Source organism: Spermophilus citellus (genome assembly GCF_964194105.1).
Source record: "Spermophilus citellus genome assembly, chromosome: 2".
Taxonomy (NCBI): Eukaryota; Metazoa; Chordata; class Mammalia; order Rodentia; family Sciuridae; genus Spermophilus; species Spermophilus citellus.
This window is the reverse complement of record NC_138183.1, coordinates 175,987,229-176,013,250: the sequence shown is the minus strand read 5'-3', so window position 1 is coordinate 176,013,250 and position 26,022 is coordinate 175,987,229. Positions and strand designations below refer to the sequence as shown.

Below are 26,022 nucleotides of genomic sequence, written 5' to 3'. Positions count from 1 at the left end.
CTGAAATGAGTCAAGTGTATTTCCAAGACAAGGCATCCCATGGAGACAAACAGCTGCTCAATGGCATGGAGGTGTAGAACCTAGCATGCAGAGACTACCCAAGCTCACCAGGTAGCTGAACACAGGTGGGAAAGGGTCAGAGAGGGAATGATGATTATCAAAGGCATCCATAGAATCATCTTCAAGGAGCTCTTGAGGAGTGTTTATAGGTCAGTGGCATAATCAAATTTTTGAAGAAGAAATAATGTTTTACAACAAAGATAAAACCTAGGGGCAGGGAAATCAAGAGGTGACAGCTGGCCAACTAAGATGAGAATAAGCCCATCCTAGGGCAGTGTGGCCTGAGAGATTGGCATGAGTGATGATGCACATAAGATACTTGATGACCTCCAAGTTTGACTAAATGTGGCTAGTTCAACAATTAGTGCACACCCAGGACTCTGGTGGGCACCAATTTGTGAGAAGGTGTAAGTGTCATCCAATGAGACCATGAATAAAAGAGGAGGAAGTTTGAGGGTAATGATTTCACATTGTATCCTCTGGAGAGTTAAGGGAGGTCAGGTGTACCTGAGAAGTTCAGAAAGAGGATCCTAGTAAGGATTTAAACATGATGTTTCAGAAAGCATGGACAAGAGATGATGCAAAATGGAGAGTTATCAAAATATATTTAACTATATCAAATATAGTTAAAGCCATGAGTAAGGAGACAGAGAAGTATATGACCAAAAGATTGGAAAGGCTTTCAGTGCTATGTTATGAAGGGCCTTGAATGATCTCACAAGGTTTTACAAGGTGAAACCGCTTTGTCTAAAGAAATTGTCCACGTAGGACCTGAATTACAGTTCAATTCATTAAACAAGCATTTATAGAGCATGTTGTCTGGACACAGGAGGAGGGCAATGAAGAAGCAAGCAGAGTTGGCCTTTGCCTTTGAGAAACCTATCTCCTTACATGGAGTCCTAATTATTTTCACAATAATAAGCACTACAGAAGAATAGTATTTAAGAGTACAATGTCACTCTGTCTCTGAGGTAGCAATCCTGAGAAAGTGGCGTGTCAGCTGGGCTTAAATGATGAGTGAATGACAGGGATGGCATTCCAGGGGAGAGTGCTTGGGTCCCTGAGGGGTGCCACTATGGCCTGGGGAAGCCAGGGAATTGGGTGCTTGTGGTGAGGCGGTGACGTAGGTGACTCACTCCCCTTGGCACATTGCCATGGGCAGAGACTGCAAGACTTGGGCTTGGAAACCAGGTCTGCTCCAAAGAGCATTTTTGTAAGCAGCAGGATACTCCGATAGGCAGGATAGCTCTTTGCTCAGCAGCTACCAGGCCTCGGAGTCCAGGGCAGGGCATTTATGGAGAGTCATTGAGGAGAAGGCAAAGTGTTTGTGCCTGTTGAAGACAGTGTCAGTTGTCTGAACTTGGAAAGGGGCTGTTCTAGAAGTAAGGAGAGTCAGAGTGGTTGAGCAGCTAAGAATCAATGTGTTTTGGTCAACATAGCTCTCCCGGGAGGATAACGTTTGTTATCAGCAACAGCCGAATGTGCAACAGCCGAACGTGCCTCTTTAGATCTCTGCCTGTCTAGGAAAAAGCTCAAAAGTCCATATCCAGCCCTGGCACATATTGGCCCTGAGTGGTTCTTTTGTGAAACACAACAAACCAAGTGGGAAAATAACCTTGGAAGGAAACTGGATTGATTTTTCAAAGAAAGCAGGAACTTCTATGAAAATTTATCCTACATCTACTAAAGCTATCCTTCCTGACAGCTTGTAAGAGAAAACAAAAGAGATTGTGATTCCATTTTGGGGAAGAAAAAAAAAGCTTTTAATTTGTCTTCCCCCTTTTTTGGCCTTATTTTCAGTTCTTCCAGTCAGATTGTTTGACTAGAAGAAAAAATGGCTGATCAGGCATACTGATTCATTGTTGTTCTTCTTCTGTTGACACTGAGCACATCTTTACATTCCTTTTAGTCTCCAAATACATATTTTGAAATAATAAACTGTCTTATTCAAGGTAATGATTCAATATAGTTGCTTCTCAGTTTTTGTGTGTCAACAATGAAATACCGAAATTTTAACACCTTAACATTAGCACTGTAATTAGGTCTGTAAGCCTCTGTTTTCTCATCTGTAAAATGGGAATAAATAAACCTCTCCAACTTACAGAAGAGCACATTTTGGAATGTGAGTGAGGTGATGGATGAAAGAGTACTTTAAAAACTGTGTCTTACCAATCAAACATTAGGTGTTAATATTTTAGTCATTTTTATCACTAATGACCAACAAGAAAATTATTCACCAAAGACTCAAAGAATTTTTATATCTTCCATTAGGTCACTTAAGTACTCTTCATTAGTTTCTTTCCCCTCAATTTTCATGGACACATAGGATAGCATCTTAGAGACATGGGAGTGCACTTCCACCTCCCTCCTGTTTCCTAGAGAAGAAAAAAGAATATTTTGTGACTGGCAAAAAATATTTTAACTGTCAAATGTACTTAAAATCAGCCATCTTAATTGCAATGTGTACATCACAGTTTTCCTTTTGTTTCATAACAATGTTTTTTAAAAAATCACAAATTTTACACAAAGATATCTGCTCACATTGCTGTAACAAAATACTAGAAGCTAGGTGGTTTAAACAGAGAAATCTATTTCTCACCATTCTGGAGTGTTTAATTCTATTCAGGCTACTTAAAAAAAAAAAAAAAACAAAAAAACAAAAAAACCTCGACTGGGTAATTTATGGGAGGTACTTATTGCTCAAAGTTCTTGAGGCTAAGAAGTCCAATATCAGGCCATCAGCACATTCAGTGTCAGGTGAGGGCCTGTTTTTAGAGATGGTACCTCTGGCAACTTCTTCATATGACAGGATGGGACAAACAAGTTTCATTTGCCTTTTATACGGACACTAATTCCATTCATGAAGTCCTTATGACCTAATCATAACCTAAAGGCCCCACTTATCAATACTGTTGCACAGGGGATATGGTTTCATCTTACAACACGAAGTCTGGCAAGTCCAAGGTCAAAGTTCTGGCAGGGTTTAATCTCTGGTTAGGGATCTCTTCCTGATTTGTAGACAGCCACCTTCTTGCTGTTGGCTCATGGCTAAGAAAGATGAGGCTGCCTGGTGTCTCCTACAAGAGCTCTACCCTTATGACCTCATTTAATCTAACTCACTTCCTTAAAGGCCCTATCTCCAAGCAGTGATGTAGGGCATTAGACCTTCAACATATGCATTTTGAGGAGATGCAGTTGAGCTCATAACTAGATATAAATAAGAGAAGAAAATGAGTCCTAAAAGAATTTCAATGTGATAGCATTTTCCATGGGTTAGAAGAAACATCCATGGGTCAACATTTAATAAGGGTTATATTTTATTATTTTATGTCTGTTTGAGACATGTATTCTAGATTCGCTACAACCAAAGAACCTAGCATATGTTATAATGTCCATCCTATTTCTTCTTTCTCTCCACTTCACGCTACAATGAACCCACTTTATGGGTTCATATTAACTAAAATATTTGTGCATTGCCCCCCATTCACAGGTTGAAATCTAATCTCCAGAGTGTTTATGTCAGAAGATGGGTATCTTTGGGGAGTGATTAGGTTATGAAGGATTGCCCTCATGAATGAGATTAGTGAGTGCCCTAATGAAAGAAAGACCTCGGAGAGCTAGATAGACCCTTCTACCACAAGAGAACACAGTTAGAAGGTGCTGTCTATGGGGATTATGCCCTTCTCCAACTCCACTGATGCCTTGACCTTGGACTTCCTAGACTCCAGAACTGTGAGAAATGCATTTCTGCTTTTAAAGACCACTAGTCAAAGGTAATTTTATATAACAACAGGGACTGACTATTAGCCCTACTGCCCCCTACCCTTTCTGCATGACTTCCATTGCTGGTCTTGGGGCATTCTTCCCTTTTAGGGGCCAACTATGAGAGAGTCATACACATGTATGAACCAGTCGTAAGAAAGTTTCAGATGCTCTAGTGTACAAAATGAGTCTTTGTGGGGTGGGCAAGGGAAGAAGTACTGAGTATGACTTTCATTCTTTCTAACTGCATCATGCTTTCTCTTTCCAAACTCAGGTAACTGTGACAGATGGTGGTTCTTCTCCAAAACAATCAACCATTTGGGTGGTGGTTCAGGTTCTGGATGAAAATGACAACAAGCCCCAGTTCCCTGAGAAGGTTTACCAGATCAAACTGCCAGAACGTGACCGAAAGAAAAGAGGGGAACCCATCTACAGGGCTTTTGCCTATGATAGAGATGAGGGACCCAATGCAGAAATCTCGTACAGTATTGTGGATGGAAATGATGATGGAAAGTTCTTCATTGACCCTAAAACTGGCATGGTATCCTCCAGAAAGCAATTTACAGCAGGGAGTTATGATATCCTAACGGTAAGATCTTCTGAATTCCAGCAATATTGATGGGAGAGGGAGTTACTTTCTTATTTGTGTTTATTTCTTTGAGTAATACATCTTTAGCGCAAAAAGTGCAACCAATCAGATATGGAAGACTTCTTTCTGGGAGGCAAGCATAGGTAAGACCTCTTGGCTATTTTGGTGAAATTCTTAAATAATGAAACAGTTCCCTTTTGTTGTGTCCCATAAGCCAATCTCTCCCACTCCCACAGTCTTCTGGAGCCTACATACCCAACCACACTTCCTGTGTCCTAAGTCATTTTCAAGGCACTGACCATAGACAGAAACCAAGAGTAGGGGAATAACAGAGTGATATATTTCTCCCTAATATTCAACATATCAGTCAATGTATCCCCAAGACTTTCCAAAGAAAGCAAATTTTGTAATTGTTGACAATATGATAGAATCTGAATTTAGCTGTATAAATTGTGAGACACAAACCACAACGATGTTTATTCTGTAAAAAGTAAAGAAAAAGCAAGAAAACAGTGACTAAATGTTTTGGTAAGTTAGAAAGTTAAAAATAAACACAAACCTAACACCATCTCAAGTAGAAACTTAAACTCTCATAGCTAATGTGTCCATGTGCTGTTCCTACCCCAACTACGTTAGATATGGAATGCCTATGCTTTGGGCATAGGGTACTGGTCATTCTTATAAGTGATGGACCTTTTCAAGGTCCCAAAAATGTCAAGAGTCAGCATCATCCAGCATCCTTTTCGTTGTTCTCTGCCTTCTCTGCTGTAGACAGTCTTTATTATATTAAAAGTCCCTTGATTTTTCTTTTCACATCTATGTTTTGGAACTAGGCTCCATCCCCTGCTCAGTACATGTCTAGAACAGTGGGCAGAGACAAGATAAGAAAGTGCCATCCTGTTTCTAACTGTTGGAAGCTTTGATGTGGTACATATTTATTACAGCTGTATGACACTTGTGGCTGGGAAATCATTGAGGATCGGATGGATTATAATGGACACTATTGGTGCCCTGCCCAGATCTCTTCTAACACACTGGTTCATCTATCCCCAACCTGCTGTGAGTGTTGCCTGCCAAGGGCTCACAGCTGCCCCCTCATCCAGAATATAATTTTTGGCTGATCCTTGACCCAAGAGATTCCACACTTCCACCCACCACCCTAGCAGTCTACAGCCAGTATCTTAATGGGACCCAAAATACAAAAGTTCAGTCCCTTTACCTTGAGGTGGATTAACCTCTTGCAAATTTCAGAGCCCTACTGACCCCCTCATCATTGCTGAAGAAAGCATGTCTCCTCAGTTTCTAAGCTAGGACCACATCCTTGCTTAGTGCCTGTCCTGATTTTTTGTCCTTTCTCCTGAAAGCACTTTCTTCAAAAAACCACTTGGACTTAAATCCCTGCTTGGCTCCTAGGGAACTTGGCCCCAGGCATATATCTTTAAGCTTTCTCCTTCCCACAGGGATTTTCTGGGCAAAGCAGTCATCCATTAACACATAACAGAAAAGTGCTATGCATTGTTGCTATTTTCAAAGGCTATCACTACTAGTTCTGTACCCATCAATGTTATTTTAAAACACAATATTTAAAAATTCCTTTTTAAATTTTATTTTATTTTGTTTTGGCTTGCCTTTTTGTCAATGTGTTCTGCACCTTGAACTTTTTGACCTTCCCATTGGGTCCAGGATACTATAGCAGTCTCATGTTGCTGGATGAAGTTGTGCATCCCATGGCCCTTATGTGAGCCAGTTTAGGGCCACAGAGGAGTCACCAACTCCATCCTCCCACCATGCTGCCTCCAGGAGCCCACAATGCCACTGAGAACTCTCCCTTTCTCCCTCACAGTTGACATAACTGAAGGGCCTTAAGGGCAGTTCATCTGAGTCTGTGCCTTCCCCATGCCTATCTCACTCGCCCTTCCAGGCCTCTGTAAGTGGAGAGCATCTCCAGAATGCAGCAGAATGAAAGAGCTGCAAAACACAACCATGTGCACACACACGTTTTCACCCACAGGGATTCACAATGCACCTTATTTCCCTTTCGTCTCACCACCAGAGGGAAGGTTCAGGGTCATGCTATAAGGAATCAAATTAGCTATTCCTATTAAATAAACTATCATCCATGCCCATAAAGCACTATAAAGTATAAGTGCAACATCTGATTTTCAAGGTTTTTATATCTGTAAAGCTGGTGGTTGTTCAGATCAGCCCCTGCAAATATGGAGTGAGGTAGTTTCTCCCCCCATTCCAGAGTCCACTCTCCCCAAGTCTCCACTCTTCTCTTCCTCTTGCTGACACTCTGCTGAGGATAAACTCTTGGCCCAACACCATGTGAGTGACAGAGTTTAATTTCCAGAAGATCAGAGTTCTAAGACATTGTTCTGTGTTCTCTCCGTGTGTGAGTAGATCAAGGCCGTGGACAATGGCCGCCCACAGAAATCCTCCACTGCCCGCCTGCACATTGAATGGATTAAGAAACCACCCCCTTCACCTATACCACTGACCTTCGACGAGCCATTTTATAACTTCACAGTCATGGAAAGTGATAGAGTAACCGAGATTGTGGGGGTGGTGTCTGTACAACCAGCCAACACCCCTCTGTGGTTTGACATAGTTGGTAAGTTCAATTCCTCCAGAACACTATCAGGCAATGTAATTAACTGTTTGGAACAACTAGCCAAAAAAGAAAAAAAAAAAAAAAAAGAAAAAGAAAAACTAACAAAAAAAGCAAAAGAAAAGAAAAAAACTAATAATTAGTGCTGAGATTAAAAGATCCATAGTGCTGGAATGCAAAAGAGCCAGTAAAATGAATAATTGACCTGTGCTTTCGTTCCAACTCTGTAGCTCAGCTGAACAGAAAGTGCTCTCTGGCTGGATTTTCCATAGTTTGTTATTTACTGCAATCTTAATGTCTTTCTGTGTGTCATTTAAATTCTATTGTCACACTTGGCTAATCTCATTTCTAAATGTATTGATGGTACTAGACTTGCTGTCCTTCATTTCTCTCTTTTTCTTCACCTTTTTTTCTGCATTCTGTTCTTTTTTTTTCTGCTCCCGACTGCCCTGCTTCAAGGTGGCAAGCATGCTCGAGAGATGTTCTATATTCTACAGACAGCTTGTGGGCAGAACTGTTCAACAGAAGGTACCCTTAGTGCAAACACATTTGCTAAAATACAGCTATCCAATCTGCCTTTTATGGTTTTTTTTTTTTGAAGCAAATTGAATTACATCTTTCATAACTGCCTGTGACAGGCTGAAGTGCAGCCCACAGACTTCATACATGCCTCTAACAGCTATTGCATTACTCGTATCCAATGACTCCTTTGTTTGAGGTTTGATGGGGTTTGGGGTTTTTTTTTTTGGGTGGAGGGGTTAGTTTGGACTTTTTTTTTTTCCTTTTCTTTTGAGGTATGTGGGCTCTTTGTTGTTTTGTTTTTATCTTTTGGTAGGTTGGTTTATTTAACTGGGCCTTTTCCAATTGAAAAATAAATGTATTCCAGCCCCTCTGTTTTGCAGCAGTAGTGCCATTCATAGACCAAAAAGCCCCATCAGGAGAGTCCCCTGGCAGCTGTCCATAAAAGGACGGGCAGGAAATGGAACCTAGATATATAGCCAGTAAGCCTCCTGCGCAAGCTGAATAGAGAAAGCAGATGGAAGCATGCAGGATAGACCTTGGGAGCCAACCTTTAAATTCCTTGAAAGAAAGCAAGCAAGCATGCCAGGCTGCAAAAGGAAAGGGCAAACAGCACTGCAGCCCACCACAAAACCGGCAGGGAGAGAGGCACTGGAGAGGAAATGAGTGCCCAGGACTAGGAAACAAAATAGGCTGTTGCTAAGAAGAGAGCAGGGAGAGTGTGTGCAGGCACAGACCTGACACTGTGTTGGGCTGAAGCTGACTTCCCACGCTTCTCTGTGGGAGGCAGAGAATCCAGGAGAAAGCTGGTCTGGGGGAATCATTTCCTTCCACATGTCACTGCCTGGACAGGATGGGCAGGAATCTGCTTCTCTCCAGGATAGCTTGGTCTGGGGAAAGCATTTAGGATGTTCCACATCTGTTTTAATGAGGCACAGAGAAAGAATGCTTCATGGCCCCCGGTCGAGCCTCAGCAGAGAGTCCCCTGAACTCCCAAAAAGAAAAAGCTTGTTTTCTACACATTTCATTTTATGAAACGACAGTAGAACACCTTTGTTTTACTTAATTAGTGTTAATCACAGCAGCTCTGCACATGACCATCCTCATACCAAGCTTTTAATTCCTTCTTCATCCATTTGAAATGCATCCACTTCTGATCCATGAAAGATGCCTCCACTACTTTATCTTCTCAGTAATTTTCAGCTCATTAAGATATTATCTGATTTAGTTCTTTTTTTTCAGGTGCAACAAAGTGTTGCACCTATCAGCATCTAGCTGTCTGTTGTTGGTGCAGTATTGGTGATACTCGCACTACTACTCCCAGTCAGAGTCTCAGAAAATGCATTTTCAGTTTCAGCATGTATGCCTGCTACTGGGTCTTCAGGAGCATGTGCAATACTGATTTCTTTAAGCAGCTGTAAGAAAAGTGCAGTAGAAACCAAACAGGCAAGAGAATGCTTAATGTGGAATGATTTGCCCTCTCTCATCAGGCACTGATTTCTCTCTCTCCTTCACACCTGGGTTTGCAAGCACCTCTACTACCTAAGGATGTCCTCTCTACTCTTTCCATGCATGCAAGATCCTGACCCAGCCCATCCCACCCATGCAAACTATGACGCCATTGCTTGTTCTCAAATTTAGAAATCTTACAAGACACTTTCTCTGATGCTTACTCCGACCAACGACCTGATTATCCAGATCAGGTTTGCAGTTCTTCAGCATTCCTATGTGTGTGTGTTCGTGTGTAGGGAAGCATGCCTAGTAGTGCTGCATGTAACCTTACTTGAAAGTTTTTCATTCCAAATACTAGTCCTGTCCTATGTTTTTATTTGCATTTATCCCATCTCCATTCTTAACCCTTAACATCCACGCTCATGTCTCCTCATTCCTTCCTTCTGCCAATGCTTCTGTTGCTATGTGCCCTGCTGTTTCCATTACAAACCTAAAGTGACTGGTGGAGATGCCCCAGGCAGCCAATATATTAACCCTGTTTAATGGTTTTGAGACTTATTCAGACTTAATGTGACTTTTCACTGTATTCCCAGCCATAGCAACCTCAGCATCTTTTAGCAAAATGGGAACATCACAGATCTAAGAAAAGATGGGTAGTTTATAGAAAAGAGCCATCATGCAAGAGTCCTTTTGGACTGTCCAACTATAAATCTAGGAACAATTATCCAGAACATGGCATTCTTTTGCATGTTTGTTTTTTATTCAATGCTGTACTCTTCCTATAGAATCTCCTTCATTTCAGAGCACCCAGTAGTTGGCTTAATGAAGACTTTCAGAGTTGACCCTCTGGTCTAGATACCTCCATCACAGAGATTTCTCTGTAAATCTGGTAACATCTTAGCCAAGCTTTCTTTTACAAATTGAACTTACTGGGCCAGATGCCCAAACAGAACATAATTTTATTTCCATTCTCACATCCAGCCAACAACATCATGAAACGCCAACCCTTAATTTCACCATAGAAATAAAATCCTTTTCCCAGGTGCTGGTTGCTTTCAGTACTGCTATGGTCACCCCTCCACAAATCCCCTTTTGAAAATCTTTTTAATCTGTCAGTTTTTTTTTTTCCAATCTGCTGACAGCATCTTTCCCCTTCTCTAAACACCTATTGTTTTCTTTATCATATTCAGATGTTCCTGTCTTGCTTTCAAGATTCCTTGCTTATTTATCTTTGGCCATGGAAATTCTCATCTTTCTTCCTCATCTTTCTTCCCTTCCTCCTTATAAAAATATCTTTTTTGACCAAACTAAGATAGGGGACGGAGAGGGAGCAATGCCCCTTAGTGTTTAAGATTTAGCAGTGCATCATAGGTGAATGCAAAGAATAGTCACAAAGCATATAACGCCAGCATGCAGCGGAAATGAGGTCTCAGATTAAAGCTCAGGTCTTGTCCAGGTAAATAGGCTTAGGAATCTTCCAGGTACAGTCAAGATTTATTTCCATTACAGACTTAATATATTCAGACACCTGTACAGATGGCTGAGATACAAAATCTAAACCATCCTGATCTAGTACTTACAGCTCACCAATGTTCCAATGAATTCTCATTAAGTAAGCAGAAGCAGTGTTTCAGCTTGCTTTTTTTTCCCTGAGAGCATAGTGCCCTCATTTTCACAGTTTCAAACTTACCTGATTCTAATTTAACTGCATTTTTTTCCTCCTATCATGATATGAATTCACAAAACTGGTGAGCAAGATTTTGTTCCCAAGCCTAGACCCTTGCACCAGCGATCTGTCAGGCACGTTCTTGTGTCTCCAAAGAGACCACTGCTTACACTGTTACTGAGTTAGACTCACTTCAGCTTCCAGAAACAGAAGCCCTACTTATAACTGAGTTAAGAAGGCTGTAATTAAAAGGAAACATAATAAAGTTCAGCTGTTCCATGTTTAAACAGCCCAACGCACAGCATGTTCCTCCTCTGTGTTAAAAGGGAAAGAAAATGAAGGGAACAAAAATAACCCATAATCCTTTGTGGTTTTTATCACATAGCTTCACACTTCTCAGGAGACTATGGTTTTGACTCCACAGCTCCTTGATTTACATACTCTCCAGTGTGCACACAATCTGGTTTATAGTTCAGTCCACAAATCTTTATTCTGATGGCAAATTATAAATTCAAATATTACACCATTATTACACAATTCCTTCTTACCTACATACTTACCTCAGTTTGATGGGAGATGCTACCACCCATTTCTTTTGCTTTTCATCTGAATGGGATTAGAGGAATTCTTTTACTTATAGATAGCAAGCACCTATAATCTTTATTTGCCTCATCCAGTGTATTGAGAGGAGAAAGGCTATTCTGTGAAAATTATTTTTCTTATGGTGAGTGCTAGCACATAATTGCAGCTTTCACTGAAAACACACACACACACACACAATACACACACATATACATAAACACATACATACATAGATTGATGTATACATCGTGGTACTGGGAATTGATCCTAGAAACACTCTTCCACTTATCTACATTCCAAGTCCTTTTAATTTTTTATTTCAAGACAGGGTCTTTTTAAGTTGCTGAGGCTGGCCTCCAACTTGCAATCTTCCTGCCTCAGCCTCCAGAGTTGCTGGGATTACATATGTGTGCCATGATTCCCAGCTCTCATTGAAATGTCTTTCTGTGTTATAGTACATAAAGGCCACATTGGCTCTTAGTACATAATAAGCTTCTGACTTCTTGGCTGTTGCTGCTCATAAATTTATGGCCTTTATTTCTTGAATCTTGTCTGCTGTGGAGTCATGGTTTATTGAGAATTGAGTCAAGGAAACAAGTTGAAATCTGATAGCGCTCAAAGTGACCTTGTTTTGTGACTAGTGCTTGGGCATCTCTGGATCTTCCTGACGAGGTAGCCTTATTTCTTCACAAAAAACTCTTCCTCACCTCTCCTGAGAGAAAACAGGAAAATGAAGCCAAGATCCCATAGTATTTCTGGGGATCATTTGAGGTCACCTCCATGTAAAGTTTATTTATTTATTTCTAAAATGTGTCTCCATCAGAGTGAATTTTATCAAATTCAACTGACATCAAACACTCCATTTCCCCTGCTTGGCCATCTTTCCCATCCCAAATAACTTTGCTTTTCTCCATCGCAACAATCTCATCCATAGAAGTATATCTGAAAAAACTTTAGGAAAATAATAAGTCTAAAAATACTCCTTATATTAATTGTAAGAAATTAACTAGATTCTAGAAAGAATTTTCGTCCTGTCGCCATTTCCTGAACTCCACATGGTGTCTCCTGCCCTTCATGTCAATATCCTTTTCAGCCCAGTATTGTGCTTGCTTCATTCCAAGGCATAAAATTATTCATGATCACATTGTAATTGGTATGTCATATTTTTCCTAAAGTTCGGTGTATGTGCTGAACTTGAATGAACAGCTTGTGCATGACTCCCTTAATTCATTAAGGTTCAGCTGCTCAGTGTTTTGGAAGTTTCTCACATAACACTTCCCTCTTGGACACTAACTAGATTTGGTTGGAAATTTACAATTACATGTGCAGAAGAATGGGAGGAGGGACCTAGAAGCTTCTCCACAGGAGAAACTCTGATATTCTCCACAAAGAGAGACAGTGGTGTTCCGTACCCATCTTTAAAGTAAAACTAGACTCTGACTTGGTTCAATGCCTGGCTACACAGCACATTCAAGCAGTAGCTGCTGGATTCAAATATTTTCATTCATGTCCTATTTTTAAAGCCTTTTCTAGGACATTCCTACTTGCTGTGTTTAACTTTTAGATCCAGCAGAAATCCAACGCATCTCTTCTGCTCTTTGTTTACTCTATTACACCTGTCTTGACCAAAAATGGTCAAAGAGAAATGTCCCTAATGTGAATTATCTGTTATGTGGGCTGTTCACAACCTTGCTTTTAACCATCTCTGCCGCACACCCCTGCAGCAACCGCTCAGGCTGTGACGTTTCTAATTTCCCACTTTGTTGAAACTCAGACCAGCTGGGCAATGTCCTCCCGTCCCCACCTTTTATTTAGCCTCACGCTATTGCACTGAACACACTTTGGCTTTGCATGTTCTGTTACTGGCTCTGAGGAAGCACACATTGTTTAAATGGAATGCTGCTAGTGAAAATGGACTCCTTGCATTTGATATTCTCACCCTGGGTGATTTGGACATGGTTTCCAACAAAAATGGAATCACCTTTCAGGCTAAAAGGGAGCCTGAAAAATGAGACCTGGGGGAGAGACATGGAGTCATTTATGAAATGGGATGCTTAAATGTAGGTTATTAAAGTGCGTGAGGTTTGATGGTGAACTGCTGGTCGAGATTCTGTGTCCCTTGTCAGAAATTCATTTGAAAACTCAAGGAGGATTTTGTTTTACATGAAATCTTGTCTTAACTAGGAACAAATGTCCTGGAAATGAGTATCAGAGATTTCTGGTATTATTGGTAGACTGAAAAGTATTCAATAGCATCTCTCTCTCTTTATTTTTTTTAAGTTATAGATGGACACAATACCTTTATTTTACTTATTTAGGTATATGCAGTGCTAAGACTAGAACCCAGTGCCTCACACATACCTGGTGAGTGCTCTACCACTGAGCCACAACCCCAGCCCAGTAGCATATCTCTTAATCACCCTATACCCTGCTTTTCTAATAATCTACCTCTCATACCTTTAAGAGGTTTCTGGTCTGGAGTTTTGAAAGAGTAAGGTGGATGAAGGACATATACACAAACATGCACACAGAGGAAGAGACAGAACTATTTAAAAAAAGATGTCATAAAATGATGCAAAAAAGTATTACTTAATACCAAGAAGCTAGGAAAAAGCATACAATCTATATGACGTGAGTAAAATATGTCAATTTTACACCACTAAACATATAGACTTATTATGTATATTTGTATATGGCTCTGAGGAAAACATAAGCAAGAGCATACAGAATTGCCCCATTTAACCAGTAACTGAAGCTTAAAGACTTAGCTTCCATATTCTTGAAATATTATTTTCATTTGGATAAAACTGAAGTTTTATAACTTGCATTTCAGTTTTGTTTTGACCTACAAATTTTTACTTTCTGAAATAATCAACATTGGAGGATGCCCCAACCACACCCACCAAATCAGAGTCTTTAGATTTAAGAAAGTAAACAGGTTAGAGAAAGAAAACATCATAAAGATAATTTAAGTTTTATTTAATGCCCACCAGAAACAACTGGAGAAGTGGCATCCCTGTCTTTCTCACAAGTCTTAAGGAGTGATACCATATCTTTTCTTTGAAAGTTTCTATGGCAAAGTTGTCTCAGAGTGTACCACTCGATAGCAAGTAATTTTTCTTTCTTTGTTCATTAAGATAGTTACACCAGCTACTTGAGTCAGCTTGCATTTTATTTCATGTGCTTATCGACATGACACATCCCCTTTGAATGAGAAGTAGTGACCTAAGGCTGGCTTCCTTTTCAGCCTAGACTGTACCCCTCTGTCCTTATCCTATCCTTCAAATGATTTTATTTTTTAGTTAACATTTAGTGCTTCTCAGCAAATCAATTAAATATATTAATTGGAAGATGAATCTCTTTTTAGATGAAAATTTTCAAAAAGTATATCATCTCTGAGCAATTTTCTGGTATTTCTGTATCTCCATAACTTTAATTAAATGTCAAGGGCAATTATATTCTCTCTAGCAATTAAATAATCTTAAGTTTATATGACAGCTGCAAGCAATAGGCATTTGCAATATGTATGACCATGTTTTTATAAAAAAAAATAAAACAATATTTATTATGAGCCACTATACATCAAATTCAGGTAAAATCTTCATGTCCCTTAACTAAGCTGCCCATTCATAATTGTAATATAGAAATGCATTGTTCATTTTTCAGCAAAATAAAATACAGAGGATATATAATGTAAAAAAAGCAAAGGTTATTTTTCTAAGATATGGAATTCAATAAATACATTGCACTATGTGAAGGAGTTAAATAAAAGTATTGTTCAAGAATAAAATTAACTGACACATGAAATTTCATACTAAAACAGAGTAATATGCTGATGTTTAATTGAAATCATTGCATAATTTTTTTACCATATATTCTCTCCCCCCCCAAAAAAAAACCTTTATTTTGAGAAGATCATAAAACACACTTTGGTTCACAGAGATAGAAACTTCACCAGTAATTTCAACAACACCAGTGTTGTCTTATGTATACTGACCACAGGCTATGACTTTTGCCTGACCCAGGGGGGACTACGTAGTTTTCTAAACTTTCATACAAATTATTTTCCAGTTGGTATTATATAACTTGATGTTTTCCTTTACTTTTTTCCCAATTTCATTCTGTGACTCTTTAATAAACTTTTTATATTTTTAGGAGAAAATTTATTCCCACTGTTGAAAAGGCAAAACAAATGTTTCTATAATTATTCCATGTTTCAGATAAAAAACTTTTTACATGAAATTCAAATTTTTTTGCTTTCCCTTTTTTCCCAGTATTCATAATTTTGTTTCTGACATTTAATTGAGGGAATCTGAACTCGACCAGCCAAATGTTTACCATCAATACCAGAACAGATTTTAAAATGTCTACTCTTTTTTATTAATAATATTTGAACTATTCATTTACTTATAACTTAGTCTATTTTAGAAAAAGCAAAGCATCTTCAAATTCTTAGCACAGAAGCCATAAGGGGTTAAGGGACATTAGCTTTCTAAATATTTTATGGAGTCAATTTATGCTTCACTACTCTAACATTACTGCTGAGGTTTTTCTTTGCAATACATTCTTTTTTTGGTAACATTTGTTATATATTATAGAGGCTGTATTTGAAATATAAATTAAGTTAGAAATAAAGAGGTCCCTTTTAAGATGTACAAAATTAAGCTACATGGATGCCTGTCAGAAAGTATTTCTATGTAAGAGCTCCTTTAAAGTTATATGCTTTAATTCATGTAATAATTTCTTAGATGTGCTAATTTCATACTGTTTCTGTGAAATCATCAGGAGGGAATTTTGACAGCTCTTTTGATGCAGAGAAGGGTGTTGGGACAATTGTCATTGCAAAACCTTTGGATGCAGAACAGAGGTCCATCTATAACATGAGTGTGGAAGTCACCGATGGGACAAATGTTGCTGTCACTCAGGTAAGATTAAGTTACTGAATAGCAGGAATGCAGAAGGACCTGCCAAAGTAAAAATTGCAAGCAATGAAAAACATGTCTGGGAAGTAGTAAATTATGTCCACAGATTTCTAGTGTTCAAAAAAATCATTTTCAAGAACAAACTAAAAACAAAGGGCTCTGTCAATGACATTATATCACTTAACTGCCTTTTTAAAGAAATTATGATTGTTCATGCATGAAAGAATGAGACATATTTGTTTCTTTATCAGTTACTGAAAGTTTATCTCTTTGACAGCAAATCAATTTTCCTTGAATTTGCAAAGATGAGTTTATCTATGATGTCTGCATTAACACTCCATGAGATTCTTCACCTCCTTATTTTTTTAGTCACAAAAGTTAAAGCTAGAGAATACCTAAAAGTCCAAATTCACCTTATAGAGATTGATGTTGTTATGGTTTGGGTATGTGGTATTCCCCAAAATCCCATATGTGAGCCAATGCAAGAATGTTCAGAGGTGAAATGATTAGATTATGAGAGCTGGAACCTATCTGGTGGATTAGTTAACTTGAGTAGATTAACTTGAATAGAGTAACTGTAGGCAGGTAGGGTGTGGTTGGAAGAAGTAGGTCACTGCGGGTGTGCTTTTGGGGTTTATACTTTCTCCCTGATGGGCAGAGCACTCTCTCTGCTTCCTGGTTGCCATGTCCTGAGCTGCTTTCCTTTGACATGACCTTCTACCATGATGTTCTGCCTTACTCAGACCCAGGATTATGGAGTCAGTCAACCATGGACTGAACCTCTGAAACCCTGAGGCAAAATAAACTTCCTCCTCTGAGTTGTTCTTGTCAGGTTATTTGGACACAGAAATGTAGAACTTACTAAAATATACATTATCTGTGCAAGGTCACATGGCTCTAATAAAGAACAAGGTCTGGAATCTAGGTATCCCATTCTCCTGCATCTAACATCTGTGCCAGTGATCTTTCTCCTGGCTACATAGTAGGATCCCCTGGTTGTCGGTGTGAAGTAAAAACAATGATGTCTGGGACCCATCTCCAGGGATTCTATTGATTCCAGCATGCAGTCAAAGGTGGGGACTGCTTCTTATACTCTGCTGCTTGAGTCCATGTTAAAGGGCATTGAAAGTCAGAAGTGAAAAATCTCCAGGCTTCTCACATGGTTCAGTACCTCTTCCTAAATATGACTAACACAATGCTGGACATCAACATCAGACAATTTGAGATAAATATGTTTTTTTTTATTTTTAGCACCAGAGATCTAGCACACTTATGGTAGAGGTCTGGAACACATGCCTATGCTGTAAACCCCTGTCTTTCTCTCTGCTTCTTTCTGCTGTTCCCATCGTCCAAAAGACATCATTAATTGATCAAAGCCTTTTCCCCTCCTGAGACCAGATATATCCTCAGGAACTTTCTCAACACAATGCTTCGGGTACTGAGGTTGAAATTTTTGTTAATCTGGAAGCAAGCATTAATTTATTTTAAATGTTACATAAGCTTTTATAAGTACACACTGGTAAAAGAGGGAGAGAGAGAATTTCATGTTCATGTCTAGCCAACTGCATTGCAATCGGAAGCTGTTTTGAAAATATTATGAGACTCTTTCCTTTAAGTTTGTTAGTAATTGTAGAATGGTAGAATTTGAAGGAAGCAGCGGAGTTCATTTTAGAACAATCTCTTTACTTTTCATTTGAATATACCCAGAACAGGGGTGTGACTTGCACATGTTAAGAAAGCCAGTGTGTGATAGTTTCACATCCTCCAACCTGTGTTACTTCCTTGTACCTGGGATGACCATATGACCCCGTTTGCCTTAAAGAATGCCATCTACCCCTGTTGCGCTGGCATAATCTTCAATAATACCCCATTCACTCTTAAAATTGCCCCCGTCGGGACAATAAATTATATGGTCTTCCTACCAACCATCCTGCCCCAGGGTATTTTCAAGATTTAATCTAGATCTATGCAAAGGTGATCCCACAGAAAACACAGTCTCATTTCCTGCCCTGAAGACTAACATAGAACAACCCACCTGCAGAATTGCTACATCTTTAGTGCTAATTCATTTTGTAAATTTAAATTAGATTTTTAAAATTAGCTACTTCTCAGCATACCCAACCTTAAATTTTATTGCCCCTTAAAAACCCAAGATATATTTGAGTAAAATACAAATCAAGCATAAAATCATATTCATTTCCAGAATTTTCTCTGTTGTTTTATACTGGTTGAAATAAATGATATTCAGTGTGCCAAGAATGTCATAGATATTCATTAAGTAATTTTAGTGTAAGTGAATGAACTGTAGACATGACACATCAGCAGGGTCTGTAGGAATGTAGTCTGTGTCTCAGAAGCATACAACTGATTAATGTTAACAACAACAAAAAAAAAGAAAGAAAGAAGAAAAAAATTAACAAAACTTTTATTTTAGAATTCCATTAGGACCAGATGAGAAATCACTTAACAGCAGTTGTTCCACAAGTACTTCTTAAGTTCATACATATGCTTGCAGCTGTACTTGGTGCCTGAGATCAAAATGATACAGTTGTTGTTGTTTTAATTTTTAAAATGTACTTTTTAAATTTAATTTACCAATTAATTTGTTTATTTTGAAATGAGGTCTCACTTCATTGCCTAGGCTGGTCTTGAACTCCTGGGCTCAGATGACCCTCACCTCAGCCTCCCAAGTAGCTACGACTAGAGGTGTGCGCCGCTGTAGCAGCTAGTGATGTAGAGTTTTAAATGTAGATGTCTCATATGCATTCATTTAAACATGAAGCATATATTGCAAGACTTTGAAAGCACCCATTATTTGAGTCCCATTTTGTTGATTTTATTTCAGACTAACATATAGTTAGCCTTTTCAAAGGAATTGGAAAATTAGGATGAACTTGGAAGTCCCCCTTGGTAGGGCCAAGCTAAGGAGGTCAATAAAGAGTATCGAGAGATTTCTTGGCAAAAGTATCTCAGTCAGTTTCTAGAAGCATTACCTTCTTAAGTAAGAACTAACAGTTTCTAAAATATAAACTTTTGAGTCATCATTATGTTATTGTCATCAGAAAACCACCTTCCAAGCCTCTGCTAATCGAGGCCTTTCTCACATTGACCAAGGCTTCCCGGCTGTGGTGGCAAGCATGAGGCTCTGAATCAGGCAATACCATTGATGTCAAGGACATTTTGACAAAGGCATTCTAAATTTCTTCTAGAAACCATTAATACATCTTCCAATGAATGACCCTGGACAATTTAATGATTCCACCATCAAGCAGAGAACCTTCTCCACTTAATTAAGTATATGTTTTGGAGTCCAAACCACTTGTTCAGTAACTTTTTGGGATATCTTCTTTTTCTTTTGGGATGATACAATATAGTGTGATCTACGCTTCAAAAAAGCCATAAACAACATGCTTAATTTTACTTCACAAATGTCCAGTAACTCAGAGCCTGAGGGATTTGGTGTCTACTTGAGAACCTTTCCTTCATCTTCAGTTTCTTCCTGTTCTTCCAATTCTCTCAGGATTCTTGTGCCTCAGAATACAATATCTGATGACAAATAAATACCTCACCAAGATTGCCTAGTGTGAGTACAGAATATAAAAATTATGGATTTCAAGTTGCAAAGATTCAGATAAAGCATTTACAGAAACCTCCTGGTAACACAAAGTCTTATGCATAAAACAGGTTTTAAAGAATTTTTGTGAAAGACATTATTATACTTTAAAATATAACATAGAATAAAAGTGGACCCCATGTTGATGTCATGGAGGCCTGGAAATGTGGGGTGTCTGGCTTAGAACAGGTCAAAGGGTTGAGGGAGGCAGTACTGTCTGTGCATCTGGTTAGAGATGAGATGAGGAATCACAGGGGCACTGGCTATTCTAGACAGGTGACGAGTGGGCAGCCAAGTGGAATCAGGGCCCATAAAGAGCAGAGATAATGAAAGGCCAGAGGAGGTGAGATTACCATCCCGCCAAACACAAAGGAACACTACAAAATTTAAGAGGAATTCTATCCTAGTTCCCAGATGGTGCTCTTTACATTTCATTTACCTGGAAAGGAACCAGGATTTCTTGTAGAAATAGCAAATTCCAGGTTTAAAGCAGGAGTGTGGGGCAGACTGCTTTTTATGCCAGAAAAGCCTAGTGGAGTGATATTGAAAGTGACAAAAGGCAACTTGAATTGGTTTCCACTAGTCAAAGATGGAAACTGATTTCACTCTCAAAATTACTTCATGAGGCAGCTACTTTTGTTACAAGGAGAATGACCCTCCTCTTCTCCAGAGATGTCCACATCATAATCTTTAGGATTTTGATGTGCTATATTTCATGGCAAGGGGGCCTTTGAAGGTTAATCAAGGTTACAGATCTTAAGATAGGGAGAGGATACCGGAGTATCCAAGGAGGCCCAATCAAATCACAGAAAAGAGGTGGTAAAGCCGAAGTAGAGATTCTAAGTGTGAAAAGGATTTGAGACATCATTACTAGCTCAAACAGAGAGGTAACAGACAAGGAGTACAGGTGACCTTACAGAATTGGAAAAGGTTCTCAGCTGACAGCAAGGGAAGAAAGAGTGACACCAGTCCTAGAACACAAGACACTATATTTGATCAATAACCTGAGTGAATTTGGAATAGACTAATTTCTAAGCACTTCTAGCAAGGAGCACATTTATGTCAATCCTTGATTTGGGCCTTGAATTCAGGCCTGCAAGACCTGAGTAATAATAATGCATGTTGTTTTAAATTTCTAAATTTGTGGTGACAGTTTATGTGGAAATAGATGTCTATTCCACTGTTGTCACCCATTTTATCGTTAGGGAAATAGAGACAAAGCAAAGTTAAATAACCTGAGTAGATCATGAGCGATCTACCCAGTCAGTAAGTTTCCTGAACCTGCTCTCTTAACCACTACGATGTTGTCTCTCAAAGGCAAGATTAAATCTCTGATACCTTTCTAAGAAAGGCATATTAGAGGAATAAATTTTAAAGATAGCCTCCTGGGAAACATGATACCACCTGTGGCCATGAGGGTATTTCATTGCCAGTCATGCATCCTAGGAAGAGTGCAAAATACCACTTCCTCATAACCCTCACTTCAACCCACTGAGTTTATGTGCCCCAGAGATATGTTACCAGGGATGAGACTGCCAAGCCAATATGAGTGTTTCAGTCAACTTTTTTTGCTGCTGCGAGTAAAATATCTGGCCAGAAAAAATTTAGAGTAGGAAAAGTTTATTTGGGGGTTCATGGTATCAGAGGTCTCAATCCATACACAGCATGCTCCATTCCTAGGGCCTCAAGGTGAGGCAGGATATCATGGCAGAAGAATATGGCAGAAAGAAGCAACTCACATGATGATCAACAAGCAGAGAGAGAAAGAGACTCCACTCCTCAGATACAAATATATACCCTAAAGTCACACTCCAATTCCCACCTCCTCCAGCCACACCCTACTACTTCAGTTACCATTCAATTAATCCCTATCAGGTGATTAATTCACTGATTGGGTTAAGGCTCTCACAACCCAATCATTTCCCCTCTAAACCCCCTCTCACTGTCTCACACGTGAGCTTTTGGGGGACGCCTCACATCCAAACCATGACAATGAGCCACCACATCTTTGCAACAAATTTAAATAAATATACAACATGGCACTTCTAAAGAGTCAGTGCATAAAAATCAGTAATATATAATAGCTGATGTTTGCATAGTAAGACTTAAATTATAAGATTTGTTTTTAAGTTTCATTTCCCAGCAGCCCTGGGGTAGTTAAGTCAGGTTTTATCATTACACTCAGTTTACAATGATAAACTGAGGCTCAGAACATTTAGGTAGCCTGCCTAGGTGTGCACAAGTACAGACATTGTTCTTGCTTCTCAAAATCACATATTATTCCAGGTACATCTCTCTATAAATACATCCCCTACACATCTGTATATACCTGCAAAGTATACAATTTGATTCACCAGGAAAATCATCTGGTTTAAAGGAAGGAGCACTGACTCAGGGTCAGGTGGCCCAAGGTCAAGTCAGCACTTGCCCAATTTCTGTGTTATCAAAGGAGGTAGCTTATTCTCTAAGGCTAATTTTTTTTCTTCCTTATAGCGATCAGACCTTACATGTATCATGGGCTATAGTAAGAATTGAAAAAGATATTATGAAAATGTTCTAGGACTATATGATGTACTGAACACATACAGACTTTATTAATGCAATCTGGTTTTCAACTTAAAATTGGAATAACATACCTGATAACTATAAATTATGTGTGTGACTTTTATTATTATTCATTAAAGACAGCAGAGATAGTCATGGCCAAATAATAATCTCAAAGTTACATTGATTTGATTCAGGGACTTAGGATGTGTAATTTTGTGATTTTTAATATGCTTTTCTTATTCAAATCATGCTTTGGATTTGTAAAGATAGTAAAACCTTCTTGTGTTTTTGTATTCTGCAGCCACACCTAATGTGAAAAATCTCTTTCCAATAATCTCCAAAATTTCTTGAACCCATAGAGGCACTTAAATGAGTTTGGCCATAGCTGTTCTTCCAAAAGGTCAGCATTCCTTGGGGCTGGAAGGGCTTTGACCTACATTCTAAGGTTATCTTTGACTGCCACCCTTTGAAGCTTCCATTACTTTATGCTGCTGTATTTGGAGTTCCTTAGAAAGCAGATTTTACCTTGAAGATTCGGATTTCCTCTTATCTCTGCCTTCCACTCCACACCTGCTTATAAAAGGAGGGGGGGAGTAAATCATTTTTGCTAACGCTTGTTCCATGAGTCCTAGATCAAGAGCCTCCCCGGGGACGTCTCTCTCATGGAGGGCTACCTTTCATCCAGTTAAGTGTCATCTGCCACTTAGTAGGTGAAAAAAGCAGTGGCCCAAACCTTCCTTGTGTGTCTAGATTAAGGAAATGCTGAAACAACTGTACAGCATATAGATGAAGTGAGGCAGCAAGCTGATTCTTAAAATATAAGGTGCTCTATTAAAAAAAAAAAGAAGATAAAATCTCAGTATATGTAATAGTTGTGTGCCTGACAACTCAGGAGAAAATCAATTTTTGAAAATGGATTCCAATTTCATAGGCAGCAGGGAATTTTCTATTTAAAATAATGTCATGATTAATGCTCCTGAAATGAGAATGGCCATGTCCATTATCTATTTTTAAACTAGGATTTCTCCATAGCAAAAAAAAAAACATAATATTTGAACACATATTGGTTCACATAAATGTTACATATATTTATTCTTGATGTGTATGTCACTTGGATGCACAGGGAGATGATATGATGGAATGAATAGAATTGGCTCCATAGGACTAAATTCGGGTCTAGCCTTAGTCTCATGACTTAGAGCACATCCCTTAACATTTTCCCCATTGATAAACTAGGAACATTGAAGTCCATAAAATGAATACGATACAGATTTATACACTGTAAAAGGAGTACATAGCTGACATGGTTTTTATACTTGTGCATTCAAACAAAAAAAACCTGTGATCTTGGGGAGAATATAAGGGGCTTCACCTTGAAATCACAACCATAGGATGTTTTGAATATGGTTTTGAAATACCAGCAGAGGCAGAACAGAATTTCAGTAATTTAGAACATAATTGGCTCTAATAAAAGACAGAGCTCTTACTCTACAACTCGCCCCCGTGGACACTTCATACCAAGAGCCTTTGTAAAGCAGGACTTGGCATCTACCCAGACTTAGCTTAGAGGAGCCTGCAGAACCCAAAGTGTTTGTGGTGGGCAGCATTGAACCAGCTCTGAGGAGACTTCCTATATTCGGGTTTCCTCCTGCTTTGATTCCATTGTACTTCTTTAGGCATTTCAATTACCATTTTGAACACAACATCTTTGAGAGTTACTTTGCTTTGTTTGTTAGTTCAGGAACTCACAAATGGCCCCAACTGTGGGAAATAAAAAGCAAATGAGGAGAAGGAAGTCTTTTACAGGGAAACACTTGTTCTGACTGTAGATTAGGCTCAGGACAAAGCAAGCAGAAAGAGGCAAGCTTTTCAAGAGCACATCAACTTTGAAACTTCATGAAGGTCAGGGCAGGCTTGCTGGCTGGAAAGGCTTTTTCATCAGTTAATATAACTGCCTCTGTGAACACAATTATTTTAGCATCTTGAGTAAGTTAACTTGAACTTTTTAAAGGAAATAGTTGGCATTCAAAGAAATCTGGTATGGTTTTGCACATATGTTGAATATAGAAACAACACCCAAACTATGCTGGCACACCTCTCAACCCTTTTTGTAGCACAGACTTTAGGGTAGAGCTCATCCCATGTCTGTGTCATTCCCAAAGGCAAGTCATCCTGGCCTGGGAGTGATAGCACTTTCCTCTCACTCAGAAAAGGATATCTGTACCAAAGTGAGTGACCATGTAGCCACTTGTAAGGATAGACATGGTCGAGCTATATTTATTTTTTAAAATAAATAGCTTTCTGGAATATAGACAAATGCTAGCATATTATTGAATGGAAAATCATTAGAAGTTCTCCTATTAGGATTAAGAGAAGAGCTTCACTATGCCCACTACCATTTAATATTGTTCTGCAAGTATTAGAAAATGCAATTAGACAAGTTATCATATACTGTATCCTAGGAATTATCAAGGAATAGATTAGACTATCTCTAGTTGCAGTATGATTATACAGCAAAAAAACTTGAAAGAATAAATGAAAAAACAATTGCAAATGATAAGAAATTTCAGTAAAAGAACAGGTTATAAATTTAACACATATTAAATAGCATACATATACAGTCAGAGAAATTAAAAAATTGAAAAGATACACTGATGTTTTAGTCAGTTTTTTTCACTGCTGTGACTAAGAAGAACAAAACCTAACAAGAACAATTAGAGGAGGAAAAGTTTATATGGGGGCTCCTAGATTCAGAAGTATAACTTCATTGTTTTTACCTGTAGGAGAGGCACAACATCAAGGCAGAAGAGTGTGGCAGAGGAAAGTAGCTGAGGACATGGTACCAATAAGCAGAGAGGGTTCCCCTCACCATGGACACAATATATATCCACAAAGCACATGCCCAGTAATGAACTTTGTCTAGCCATACCTTACCTGCCTGCAATTGCCACCCAGTTAATCCCTTTCAGAGAATTAATACACTGATTAGGTTAAGGTTCTCATAATGCAATCATTTCACCTCTAAGCTCTCTTATATTGTCCTACACATGAGGTCTTTTTAAAATTTATTTATTCTAATTTGTTATAAACAATGGCAGAATGCAATTTATTTCATATTACACATATAGAGCCCAGTTTTTCAAGTCACTGATTGTACACAAAGTATTTTCACACCATTTGTGTCTTCATACATGTACTTAGGGTAATGATGTCCAACTCATTCCACCATCATTCCTACTCTCTTGCCCTCTCCTTTCCCCTCCCTCCCCTTTGCCCTATCTGAAGTTCCTCCATTCCATTCCTCCCATGCCCCCCTCCACTCCACTCCCATTGCCATTATGAGTCAGCATCCTCATATCAAAGAAAACATTCAGTCTTTGTTTTGGGGGGGCATTGGCTTACTTAGCATTATATTCTCCAACTCCATCCATTTACTTGCAAATGCCATGATTTTATTCTCTTTAATGCTGAGTAATGATCCATTGTGTATATATACCAAAGATTCCCTATCCATTCATCTATTGAGGGGCATCTGAGTTGGTTCCACAATTTAGCTATTGTGAATTATGTTGCTATAAACATTGGTGTGGCTGTGTCCCTGTAGTATGCTGTTTTTAAGTCCTTTGGGTATAAGCCATAGAGTGGGATGGCTGGGTCAAATGGTGGTTCCATTCCAGGTTTTCCGGGGAATCTCCATAC

General features: G+C 38.9%; 1 protein-coding gene across 3 annotated transcripts in view; it reads left to right on the top strand.

Annotated features, from left to right (window-relative positions):
* FAT3 (FAT atypical cadherin 3) overlaps positions 1–26,022 on the top strand; it is a gene marked incomplete at its 5' end in the record, with an annotated part of 483,523 nt that overhangs the window by 350,992 nt on the left and 106,509 nt on the right. For 2 of the 3 annotated variants that reach the window (XM_081281175.1, XM_081281173.1), the window contains 3 exons: positions 4,097–4,411; positions 6,815–7,025; positions 16,027–16,166. In XM_081281175.1, coding sequence (XP_081137301.1) covers positions 4,097–4,411; positions 6,815–7,025; positions 16,027–16,166 — 666 coding nt within the window. Of the gene's footprint in view, positions 1–4,096; positions 4,412–6,814; positions 7,026–7,481; positions 7,551–16,026; positions 16,167–26,022 lie in introns of all 3 variants that reach the window. The other variant, XM_081281174.1, reaches the window with a different exon arrangement.